Source organism: Erythrolamprus reginae, chromosome 3, assembly GCF_031021105.1.
Source record: "Erythrolamprus reginae isolate rEryReg1 chromosome 3, rEryReg1.hap1, whole genome shotgun sequence".
Taxonomy (NCBI): domain Eukaryota; kingdom Metazoa; phylum Chordata; class Lepidosauria; order Squamata; family Dipsadidae; genus Erythrolamprus; species Erythrolamprus reginae.
In genome coordinates this window covers 112992748-113005738 of record NC_091952.1, presented here as the reverse complement: position 1 = coordinate 113005738, position 12991 = coordinate 112992748, and the positions used below count along the sequence as shown (strand labels likewise).

General features: G+C 36.4%; 1 protein-coding gene across 1 annotated transcript in view; it reads right to left on the bottom strand.

Moving 5' to 3' along the window:
* Positions 1-12985, bottom strand: part of NR5A2 (nuclear receptor subfamily 5 group A member 2) — a 109070-nt gene extending 96085 nt beyond the window's left edge. Inside the window, exon 1 of the mRNA XM_070746426.1 lies at positions 12754-12985. Coding sequence (XP_070602527.1) covers positions 12754-12897 — 144 coding nt within the window. The 5' untranslated portion in view covers positions 12898-12985. The remainder of the gene's footprint in view (positions 1-12753) is intronic.
* Between the last annotated feature and the right edge of the window lie 6 nt (positions 12986-12991).

Sequence of the window (12991 nt, the reverse complement as noted above, 5' to 3'; positions counted from 1 at the left end):
TACAATAGATTTTTGTTGCTATTTCCATGACTCAAGAAATCTGACTGGTATGCTTTATACTATTTCTCATTATACTATTAGTTCAATTGCAAATTGAAAGAACAAAATCATAGAAATAAGAAGTAACAGTGGGAGTTAAGGTTGGTTCCAGGTTAAACTCTAAATTACTCAAAAGGAGTCTTTTGGAGCGGGCAGACATAATAAATGTAATAAAATAAAAACATTTTAAAAATTGAAATTAAATACCATTCTAAAAGTTTCTGAGAATTACAATCAAAGAGCATCATCTGAGTCTGCTTTATACTATGTCAAGGTTATAGTTCTAGAAGAATATGATTTCATGTATTCCATATCCGAAATTATTAGAAGCATGTTTTGATTTTGCCAGTTTAAAAAAGATTGAGTTTCAGTGCAAACACACTGAAAATTATTTGCCTTGCTCTCCTATTTACCACCAAAAAAATATTTTGCCATTTTTCCAGGAAGTTAACAATCATGTCTGGACATCACTTCTAAGTTTGCTGAAGCTATGGTTGTCATAAGGTTTGAAGTGAGTTTTCAAATGATGGTTAAGAGAGAAGGTTTGTGTTAATCATTCCTTGTGTCAGTGCATATGTAGTTCAGAAGGAGAGGGAGGGGGAGGAGGAGGAAGAGGAGGAGGAAGAGGAGGAAGAGGAGGAGGAGGAGGAGAAGGAGGAGAAGGAGAAATAAATTTTAACCTATCAATGAGAGGAGAAAAGAGGCAATGTTCTCCAAGACTTCAATGTTTGATTTCCAAAATAATTTGATTTAAAATAAGCCAGATTAATAACTGCATTACACAACATTCACATGCCGTGAAAAGATATCCTTTCTGATCTATCCCTTCCATTATCTAAGTTGTGTGTTTATTTATTCTGTTCTGACTACAAATGAAAATAGAAAGTGAAGGAGGGAAAATGCCCATCTAACGGAAATCATTTAATAAAACCACTGTTTACTGTCAACAATACATCTGAGATTATGTCTATCATTATGAAGATTTCTGGAAATCTGAACAAACTTTGAAAAGGATGATGTGGCAGATAAATATACTCCGAAGTTCACTTTCTTCCGGCAAAAAGCATTTCTTGTATCCTGTGGCAAACATTACTAAATGATATACATTAATCTATCTGGCTTAGAATGCTTCCACAAAACCAATAAACATAAATGCACTTTTAATAAAAGAAAGTACAGCAAATTCTTATTTTCATGGCATTATAATTTCTACCCACATTTGAGCTTTGTAATGATAGATAAATATTGGATCAAAATATCTATTGTGTACAGGTTGTCCTCGACTTACAACAGTGTAAACACTTACTTAGTGACCATTCAAAATTACAACAGCACTGAAAAAAGGGACATGACTGGACATGACTATTTTTCACACTTATGACTGTTACAGCATCCGCATGGTCACATAATCAAAATTCAGGTGCTTGATAACTGACTCATACTTATGACGGTTGCAGTGTCCCAAGGTAATGTGATCAATTTTTGCAACCTTCTGACAAATGGGGAAACCAGATTCACTTAACAACCATCTTACTAACTTAACAACTGCAGTGATTCACTTAACAAATGTGGCCAGAAAAGTCATATAATGGGGCAAAATTCACTTAATAAATTTGTCACTTAGCAATATTGGGCTCAATTCTGGTCATATGTTGAGGACTACCTGTATATCAAAGTGAATTTTGTGATTGCTTGGCATTTATCTTTTATCAGCTGATTAGTATTTTTTTTTAAATTAAAGTTTATATATTCTGTTTGTATAAACAGAATGACATAAAATAAGAATTATAATGCAATTCTCCAAATGAAATAAAAACTGTGACTAACATTTATATTGTAAATTATATTGTATGCCTTTTAAAAATAAAATACTTATAGATAGGGAAAATTATGCCATACTTTAAGAATATTTTCTACATTTTCTCCAGAACTAAATACGAGTTTCTGAGATTGATGTTATGTGTAGAGGGGGAAAAAAGAACTTTAAAAGAATGTACGTAAACCGTATTGATTTTTCAATACAAACTTTTTATCCCATTGCGACTGAACAAGATAGATTGTTTTTACCACAGCCAACATTTAAATTGCAACTTTTTTTTTAAAAAAAAGCCATTTTTGCTTTTAAACGATATGCTTGCTAAATCTTCCTCCGTTGTTAAAGTTACCGTACGTCCACATCTCCCCAGCTAAAATCAACTAGAATAAAGAATGTTGAAATTTGGATGGATTATTCGATTTCCTAAGAATTCCAGGAACAAGGAAAACTCTGAACAAACGCACTGAGTAAACATGGGCAAAATATATTTACTATATGCTAATCATATCTAAGCTGCCAATGCACTTCATTATGATATGCTCCATTGTCACAACTACTTCCGCAGAATGGGCACCCAGAGAAAGAAATATAAACCCCTTTGAGATATGATTATCCCCCCACCACCGTTGCCCCCACCCTCACATTCTTTCCCATCCACAAACAATTTCCGTTGGGAACAGGGCCATGTAATATTGACAGTGACAACAAATTGTATAGCCTGGTGAACATCTGTTTCCCAGCTGCCTCACTGATACTGCAGGTTGGTTACTGAGGACGAGTGACTTTGTGTTCACAAGTTGTCCTGTTACAAAGGAACTGGAAACTGCCGGTACAGAAAAGACTGGTTTTATTATTGGAACACAGGAAAGCTTTATCAGCATGCTGGGATGTTCTGTATCTTTCTCAAAGACTAGGAGCGGGGATTATATTAAGCATGTTTGCCTACTGGAAGATTGCTTTTAGTGGAAGTATGGAAAAAAACAGCTCCCACCCTTGCATGGATTTGGGTACAAACATAGCCTAAATCTTATTTTACATTAGTTATCACACCACCTAATTTTTACAGTGGCAAAAACTGACTTCGACTTTCAGAAGTTCATTTAGTGACCGTTCTAAGGTAAAGTGGCACTGAAAAAAGTGACATGATCATTTTTCACACATATGACCATTCAACATCCACATGGTCAAGTGATTTACATTCAGATAATGGTTCATATTTATGATGGTGGCAATGTGCCAGGATCATATGATTGTGTTTTGTGACGTTTTAACAAACAAAGTCAGTGGGGAAGTCAGATTCACTTAACAACCATGTTATTAATTTAACAACTGCAGTGATTCACTTAACAAATGTGGCAAGAAAGGTCATAAAAATCAACTCACTTAACAAATTTCTCAATTAGCAGCAATTGTGGATGTAAGTCTAGTACTGCCTTTACTCCAACCTAACTTTACTGTATCACATAATGCAGTTTGAAGACAACAGCAACGTGGCTACAAATGTTGTGTTATTTTGACACAATATGTCACAATCGCACAAGAATCTGACAAGACCAAGTTGGAAGGAGTTTTTTTTCTATATTGTATTCTGATTTTTTGCAACCAATCCTTCTACTATTGAAAACTACTAGCCTTCAGCACTCAAAAAGTGCATCATCAATATGAAATACTGTATCCCCATACATTTTAGAAGACCCTTCCAAGCCAGCAAATCATCAATGCAGCAGCTACAGAATGAAGATGGATGTTGCCATCTCATCCAATGACACTCCCGGAGGCTGATATTTCCTCTGTTTAGCAAACAGGCCTGTTAAGGAATTTCCTTGGCAAACGGACAACATGGAAACATCCTTCAACCCCACAGAATTCATGAGCCAGCTAAAACCATTTCCTATGCTATGGCAACAATATCTGCGTAAGGTTAAACAAGACATTTCATGCTATCCCTTACTCAGGCCACCGTATCTATTTCTGGATGTCTTCTTTTGTTCAACCTTTGCTAATAATAGTGACCTAGCTTAGGTGGTATTTATAGCCTTTAAAGACTTGTTGCCTGCCTTTTCAGAACACTTTATTCATGCATATTTCCTTTGTTTATTGTTACCTCAATGCTTTTTTAAAATCATCATTAAGATGTTGTCTGATCCAAGATTTTTATTTAGCAACTCATTTTCACAGAGAGCTTCCCGTTCTCCAATGAGCAAGCAAACCAGATTTGATCAAAGCCTTTAACTTCATTCTCAGATAGACACAGCCTATGTATGTTTTGTTACAATGTCCCTTGTGAACTGAGGGGAAGAAAAAAAGTGGATATCACTTTCATGTCAAAGAAGAGAGCTTTCTGTTTCTTGCCAGTTGCTGAAATCAGAATTAGAACCTGAGGCAACAAGGAAAGAGCTTTGCTAAAAGCTTTTTGTCCACCTCGCCAACTTTTTTAAAAATAATCCTTCCAGATTATTTCCATAAATGCTATTGTTTGCTACATTATCCTGTTTGATTCCTATTTTACTGACAGAATCTTAAATGGTGGCAAAACAACAACAGTCAAAATCCTAAGCACTTCACTCTAAGACAGGATTTCCTAAATTTTAGACTCAAGATCATGTGAAGCGTTTCTACCACTTTGTAATGCTTTGGTAAGGCCACACTTAGAATACTGCATGCAGTTTTGGTTGACCTGCTATTTAAAAAAATGTTGGACTCTAGAAAGAGTGCAGAGAAGAGCAACAAAGATGATTAGAGGACTGAACGCTAAAGCATATGAAGAACGGTTGCAGAAACTGGGTATGTCTAGTTTAATGAAAAGAAGGAGCAGGGGAGACATAATAGCAGTGTTCCAATATCTCAGGGGTTGCCACAAAGAAGAGGGAGTCAAACTATCCAAATCCCCTGAGGGTAGGACAAGAAGCAATGGGTGAAAACTAAATCAAGGAGAGAAGCAACCTAGAATGAAGGAGAAATTTTTTTGACAGAACAACTAATCAGTGGAATGACTTGTTTTCAGAAATTGAGGGTATTCCATCACTGGATGTTTTTAAGAAGAGATTGGATAACCATTTCTCTGAAATGGCATAAGATCTTCTGCTTCAACAGTGGGTTGGTTTGTTTGTTTGTTTGTTTATTTATTTATTTATTTATTTCAATACATACTACACATTGAAGAGAATAGATATGTAATAATATCAGTAAAGAAAAGAATAGAAGAAAAGATATAAAAGTATAGGTGAACATATTTGAAAGGAAGAAAAGATAAATGAGATAAGGAGAGACAATTGGACAGGGGACCAAAGGCACACTGGTGCACTTATGCACGCCCCTTACTGACCTCTAAGGAACCTGGAGAGGTCAATCGTGGATAGTCTAAGGGAAAAATGTTGGGAGTTAGGGGTTGACACTACTGAGTCAGGTAATGAGTTCCACGCTTCAACAACTCGGTTGCTGAAGTCATATTTTTTACAGTCAAGTTTGGAGCGGTTAATATTAAGTTTGAATCTGTTGCGTGCTCTTGTGTTGTTGCGATTGAAGCTGAAGTGGTCATTGACAGGTAGAACGTTGCAGCATATGATCTTGTGGGCAATACTTAGATCGTGTTTTAGGCGATGTACAGTAGTTCTAAACTTAGATGCCCAAAATGTCTTCTAACTCTGTTTTTCTGTTAAGGTTGGTAACCACTGTTCTAAGTCCTTAAAATTTTAATTATAAATATACTGTTTTGCAGTCTATCACTACATTCACATTTCACATTATACTGGGAAAAAACAACCTTGGTGTGATACATAAATCAAATCAACCTCATAAATGTGACTCTGAGGTTAGGGTTACAGTCCCTACATCACAGAAATAACCCTTCTGCTATTAAATAGAATGAGAAGTCCTACCTACCTCATTTGGCAGACGTTAATATGTATTTATTATCACTGAATCCCATTTGCAGGTTACCTCAGGGAACAATAATGGCTGAAGCTGCCTCTAAAAGAAGCCTAAAATTTGTAATTCTACCAACTTATTCTATCAAAGCTGGTCTTTTGTAAAAGTAATTGAAGAGACAGAAGGAATTGGGCTATTGCTTTCTTCTATACCCAGGCTTCAACAATGAAATATGGGCAAATTGTTAAAAAAGAAAGAAAGAAAGAAAGAAAGAAAGAAAGAAAGAAAGAAAGAAAGATCACCTTAACAATGATTAAGTATTGTCAGTCTTAAAAATGCTATTGGTAGAAATGTGTAAATAGATATTCTGGCAGCACTTAGCTGACCATGACTAAACTTAAAAATAAACAGGATAGACCCCGACTAATATTGTATTTTTCTGACTATAAGATGCACCAGTGTATAAGATGCATCAAGATTTCAAAGAGCTAAGTAAGAAAAAAAAGTTTTTGTCCTTCCCAGCTTCCAGAACACCCTGCAAGCCTCCCAAATTCCCTGCACGCCCTGGGGTTTTTTTGTTTTTGTTTTGCAAAAACAGACCAGTTTTTCAGCCATTTTTGTGAAAAACAGGGCACACACAGGGTTTGAGAAGCCTGCAGAGTGCTCCTGAGGACTGGGGAAAGGCAAGAATGCTCCAGTTTTTGCAAAAAAAAAAATGACCTGTTTTTCATGCATTTTTTGTAAAAGTGGGGTGCGCAGAGGGTTTAGGAAGCCTACAGAGTGCCCCTGAATGCTGTGTGATACCCTGGTTTTTTTGCAAAATGCCTTGTTTTTTCACAAAAATGGAGGTGTTTTTGCCTTCTCCCAGCCCCCAGAAACTGACCTCCCAAACCCTCTGAGCACTGCATTTTTGTGAAAAACAGGCCCATTTTTTTGCAAAAGTGGGATGTGGGGACAGGGTTTCAGGAGGCCAAAAATGGCTGTATTTGGTGAATAAGTACAGTATAATTCTGCCTCCTGAAGTTGTGAATGCTCTAACACTGGAAGTTTTTAAGAAGATGTTTGTTTGCTTGCTTGCTTGCTTGCTTGCTTGCTTGCTTGCTTGCTTGCTTGCTTGCTTGCTTGCTTGCTTGCTTGCTTGCTTGCTTGTTTGTTTATTTATTTATTAGATTTGTATGCCGCCCCCTCCGAAGACTCGGGGCAGCTAACAACAATAAAAAGACAATGTAAACAAATCTAATATTAAAAATAATCTAATGTTCAATAACCATCTGTCTGAAGTAGTGTAGGATTTCCTGTCTGAGCAGAATGTTGGACTAGAAGACCTCCAAGGTCCCTTCCAACTCTGTTGTTATTATTATTAAGATGTACCAACATTTCCACCCATCTTTTAGGGGGGGAAAGGTGTGTCTTATACTCCGAAAAATACAGTAGAGCAACTGCCTGGACTATACTGAGAAATTTAAAAAGTTCCTAAAAGAAGCCATAATCTTAACATTTAATTATCAATTATTCGCTAGTCAAGTTCTATTCAAGGGTGTGCAAAACAAATATTCTAAAAAATTTCATTCTGATTTTTTTGTACCACACCTCAATGTATTAATTCATTATTCATAATGTACAGAAGATAGAAATTGATTCCTTGCTTTACAGCTTGGCCATATTTGGCGCAGGGAGCTCATACAGAGAAAGCATGGCTATGTACAGGTAGTTGTTGACTTACAATAGTTCATTTAGTGACTGCTCAAAGTTGCAGTGGCATTGAAAAAAGTGTCGTAGACCATTTTTATGATAGTTGCAGCATCCCCATTGTCATGTGATTTACATTAGGAAATTTGACAACTGACATTTGGAAATTTGACAACACATTTATGATGGCTGCAGCGTCCCTGAGTCATGTGATCCCCTTCTGCAACCTTCTGATAAGCAAAATCAGTGTGGAAACCAGATTCACTTAAAAACCGTATTCCTAATTTAAGAACTGCAATAATTCATTTAACAAGAAATGAAACAAGAAATGAAAAGTGGTCAGAAAAGCAACAAATTGCGGTAAAACATACTTAACAAATTTCTCACTTAGCAACGTAAACTTTGGGCTCAATTGTGCTCATAAGTTGAGGACTACCTATAATTTGAAAACTGCCTGAATCTTGTGATTGTGATCACCATATAAAGGAAAAACCAGTGAAATCTATCTCTGCCTCTTCAGCAGGGGTGGGTTCTAACTTACCTCGCTACCGGTTTGCTTCCTCCCGCACCATGTGAATGTACCTCATGGGTGTTGTTGTTAGCTCTGGCCCAGCTCCTGCCCCAAGGACTGTGGATGTGGAGGAGATATCCACATGCTGCAGGCCTGTTTTGCCCCCAGTGGAATCTGATGATGAAGGCTCCTCTGACCAAGAAGACATGAGTGACAGGGAGGAGGAGAGTGTGGCAGATAGCTCAGAAGGAGATCAATTATCTAGCTCCTCCTTGGATTCAGAACAAGAGTTAATGATACAGCCACGCATGCGGAGAGCGATGCATAGGCAACAACAACTGAGAGATTATTATAAAAGAAAATGAGGCCACCTGTGGTTGGGTGGGGCTGTGGTAATTAATGAGGCTGCTATAAATAGCAGCCTGTGGGTTTGGTCATTGAGGAGGATTATCTGATCTTTATGTTTCGTGCCTGCTTTGTTGCGTTTGACCTTTTGTGTGCTGATTTTTCTCCGCTTGGAAACTAAACCAGAGCAAAGTGTGTGTCACTTTGTGAAAGAAGAAGGACTGTGAATTGCCTCACAGCTGCAAGCTAAGTATCACAGAACTGATAAGGGACTTGTACAAATTACCAGTTTGTTTGGAGACGAGTGCTCTTTGCTATACCAAAAGAGGGCTTAGTTTAAGTGAATTTTCATTATAAAGAACATTTTTTTGAATTTTCAAACGTGTGTGTTTGTCTGAAATTTGTACCTGTGAATTTTCGGGAGGAGTCTACCAGAGAGCCCGACAGAACAATGGGTAAGCACATGTATGTGCAGGGCCCAAAAATTTAAGTCAATATTTTTTTAAAAAAACCTGAAAGCAAAATGATGATCACATGCACAGTGTAGGAAACTCGGCTTCTGTGTATGCCCAGAAGAAAAAATAAATAATAAAAAAAGATGGTGGCACCAAAGGACTGTCACTGACCAGCGGGTTGTTACCAATTCAGGCAAACTGGTCTGATCTAGGAGGAAACTACCCCTGTTTTTCAGGTCTGATTGCACAGTGCTGTGGTTATTATTATCTCCTCATTAGTTAAGGTGGGATATACAGTGTGATATTCAGGGATACCATTATAGTGAAACACCCCCCAAAGCACCTTCCAGATTTTAATATTTTTTAAAGATTGATTTAATTAAAAAGTAAGGATACACAAACTCATCATAAAGGGATGTTTTATGACTGGCGGTACCCATCATAGAAGTCATTTTGTGAAAATGAAAATTCTTTCCATGACAATTAATTATTGTTGGGCTCATAATATTCCAAATCTGCTCACTAATCTAAAAAAAGTAGCTTTCCTAAAATTAAGGAAGGAAACTGAAGATCTATCTGGAACAGCAGTTTCAAAATTTTCCATGGCATTTTACATTTCTATAAAAGAAAATGGTGTTTCAAAAACAAACTCTTACAAAATATATTACGTTGGTTAACATAAATAAATGGGGGGGGGGCTAGAAAATAATAGCACAGAAAGGTGCAAGGTTTAGAAATGTCCTTGAGTTGTGGTTTGAGAGTACATGATACTATGCAAATTTGGACAGTGATCTCTCCAGATCATGTATATGATGCTCTGAATTTAATTGATGACTAGGAATAAAAAATGAAGAAGGGAGCATTTCCTAAAAAAATGTTCCCACCTGGAACATTTGGGTTCAAGATATCTTCTATGCCCATTTCCAAAATAAACATAAAGATATGCTCACAGGGTCTGTTCTTAACCCCAATGATGAAACATGTATTGCAATGTCACAATGCAAGACCTGTCGTTTCCATATTTGTGTCATGGTGTCACATACTGGTACATAAGGGACAGAGTTTCTCTCTCAGCTTTGTACTGCAGGTTTAGGTACTTGCCCCTATGGTGTTTCTTTGTAGACAAAGTAATGAGAGGATTAACATAATGCATGAATGCACTGTTTTTCATTCACATTCTGATGCAATTGATGCATATTAAATCATCTGCATTATTTGTTTGATGAAATCACAATGGACGCATGTGACTTTATTTATTTATTTGTTTACTTATTTATTTGGATTGATTTATTGATTTATTGATTTATTTATTGATTTTGACAGCCCTTTTCTGAAGACTCTGGCTTCTATTCAATGCATACGGTGAAATTTGAAAACTCCATCCTCGCTATTTTTCATCAATATTTGTCCCCTGTCTCTTGAATATTTCTTCATGAACGGTATGTGACTTTAATCAACTCTAACATTCTTTCATATAAAAACTAAAAGATTATCTGCAAATCCTCTAAGTGCATAGAAGGCTAATAAGAGGGAAAAGTAATATAGCTGTACTCCATAAAGTGATAATTTATTATCAACATGGGGATTTCTGATTATGCAAAACTTTAGGCCTTCGGAGATACATTCCAAAAGGATGTGACATAGATAGCCCACAGCTATCAACCATACATTGAGAATTTCTGGGTTAAATAACCACAAATGTTCTGGGAAGGTGTCCTTAAAATGGTTTTCAAAAAATGAGCTAAATCAAAATTGAACGGATAAATTATATGAATTGGATATTTTGATCATAATCTGCTTCTACCTTGGGTCTTTTCTTCCAAAGGAATATGCATTTCAATAGTTATCCTACACTCCAGGTAAATGGAGAAGATCTTCTGTAGTGGCAATCCCAGTTACAAAATACTATTTCAAAAAACTGTTGGGTCTTTATATTTGCCACAGCTTTAATGTAGCATTTTAAATTCTCAGTATAACCTGGTTTTTATCTTGCTTTCTTTCCCCATATGCTTCCATTCAAATTATTCAACTGCACATTATCATATATTTTTTAAAAAATCTCTTCAGCTCTTTTGAGGTAGCAAAAATAACAATAAAATAAATATGCACACAAAATTTGACACGTAGCGGAAAATAAACTCTTGGGACAGAGAATGTTACAAATTTAGGCGAAAGAGAAAGTAAGCCTCCCGGCAATAGGCAACAGTACACTAAGTAAAAAGATGATGCTACAAAAGTGAATCCCTGAATTTAACTACTTTTATTTATTTTTATTTATTTATGTTTCATATTTCTAAACTGCCACCTCCCTCAGAGATCGATCGAGGTTTGTCTGCCTCAGCCTTTTCTTCCATGCAGTCTTTTGGAGCAGAAGACTTAAAAATGAAGGGTTCAAAAAGGGTGCCTGCTCTAGTTCTTTATCCTAGGAAAAATTGTATAAGACCTGTGAAAACTGAGATCCTTTTCCAAATATCACTTAAAAGCACTGAGAAAGGACATTCCCAGTGACTCCCAATGTTTACTTTTTTATGAGTAAGCAATGCTTATGCAGCACTTTTTTCTGCAAACAAAAATATTTTCCTACTATTCAATCCCATTGTCTCTTGTCCTATTACCAATGGATTGCAATCCTTTTTCCCCACTTCCCTACAGTTGTCTTCTTTAAAACAATCCATCTTCTCACCCTACATTCTTTCTTCTACTGGTCAGAAAAATGCAGTAATGATTTTGTTCTGATTGTCCTCCTCAGTTCCACCATTCATTATCCCGGTACTCCAGAATATGGATTTTGGTTGCGGCTTCAGCAATCTGTCCAGAGATTTGTTTTTGCATCATTTTTTAAAAGACTCTGGAGTTGCTATAAGCCAACACAATACATGTTTATATATCAAACCCATGTATAATATTTGTCGATCCTGAATTTTGTCCTAAATATGCTGTATTATTATTATTATTATTATTATTATTATTATTATTATTATTATTATTAATTGGATTTGTATGCCGCCCCTCTCCGCAGACTCGGGGTGGCTAACAACAGTGGTAAAACAACATGAACATATGAACTCCTAAACGTACAATACTATTGACAGTGAAATAGCTATTATTATTCTCTTGTCTAACAGTTGCCTTTTTCTAGAGTGTCTTGCTCAGTGAATCCAGCTAGCAGAAGAATAACATTGATTTCATAATATATCTGATCACAGTCTTAGTCTTAGACATTTGTTACTTTATATAACATGTATACATAGTCTATTTTGTAGTACAGTTGAATGTTCATGGAACCGTATCAATTTTTTTCCCTGATTTTATGACTCATTGATAGTAGCTTAAAGGATTGATTAATAGGAGTGGGAACCTGGAAAATCTCCAAATATTCTGGATTTCAACTTCTGGAAGACCAAGTCGGGTTGACCTGTGAAGCTCTAGCAACATCTGGAGATCATAAGTTCTCCATTCTAATTCATGCTTTTAATCCTTTCTTTCCGGAGTCGTACACTAGGACCTGTAAATATTTTTCTCCCAATGTTGCTTCCAAAATATTTTACAAGGGACTTTTTTGTCTGTTTACCTATCAATAGCCCTCTTTTTCTACCTTCCAAGAAACAAACCACTGGGCAATAGGGCAGCAAAGGGATGACTTTTCATACTCACTGCCGCAACTGTTCTGTTCTATATCTATTAATGCTGTTATTCAATAGTAGCCTATAATCATAATTAAGTTAGCCAGGCGAGATCCCAGAGTTCCCTCTCCCCCAGATTTCTTAGAAAAAATCTTGACTTAAACATCCAATTCAGCTTTTCCACAGATAATTAGTGAGATCAAAATAGTCATAATATTTTGAAATGTCTCTCTCAACAACTTTTTCCTCAAAGAACAATACACAAATATAAGTTGTATCAATCAAATGCTAACCATATTTTCTTATAAAAAACCCTCTTGTTTAGTTTGCTCACTTATTTGTCCAATTTGGTACCACCCATCTCACTCTTAAAGTGATCACATCCCATGAAAGAATTGGGTGACATACCTTAAGTTCTCTGAAGAATATGCTACTCCGAGCCCACTCGACAATTGAGAAGAGGGTTTGGTCAGCCATTTTGCACATAAGCCCAAAAGTGTTGAGCTTTTCATGCTTGCTTCTATTGGCCTGCTCTTGTTGCAAATAGGCCATAATCTTAGCTTGGATTTGCGGCTCATCTGGCTCACACTTCAAGAGTTCCAAAATCAGATGAGGAATACTTGCTGGTGAGCTGGTCTGATGGTAA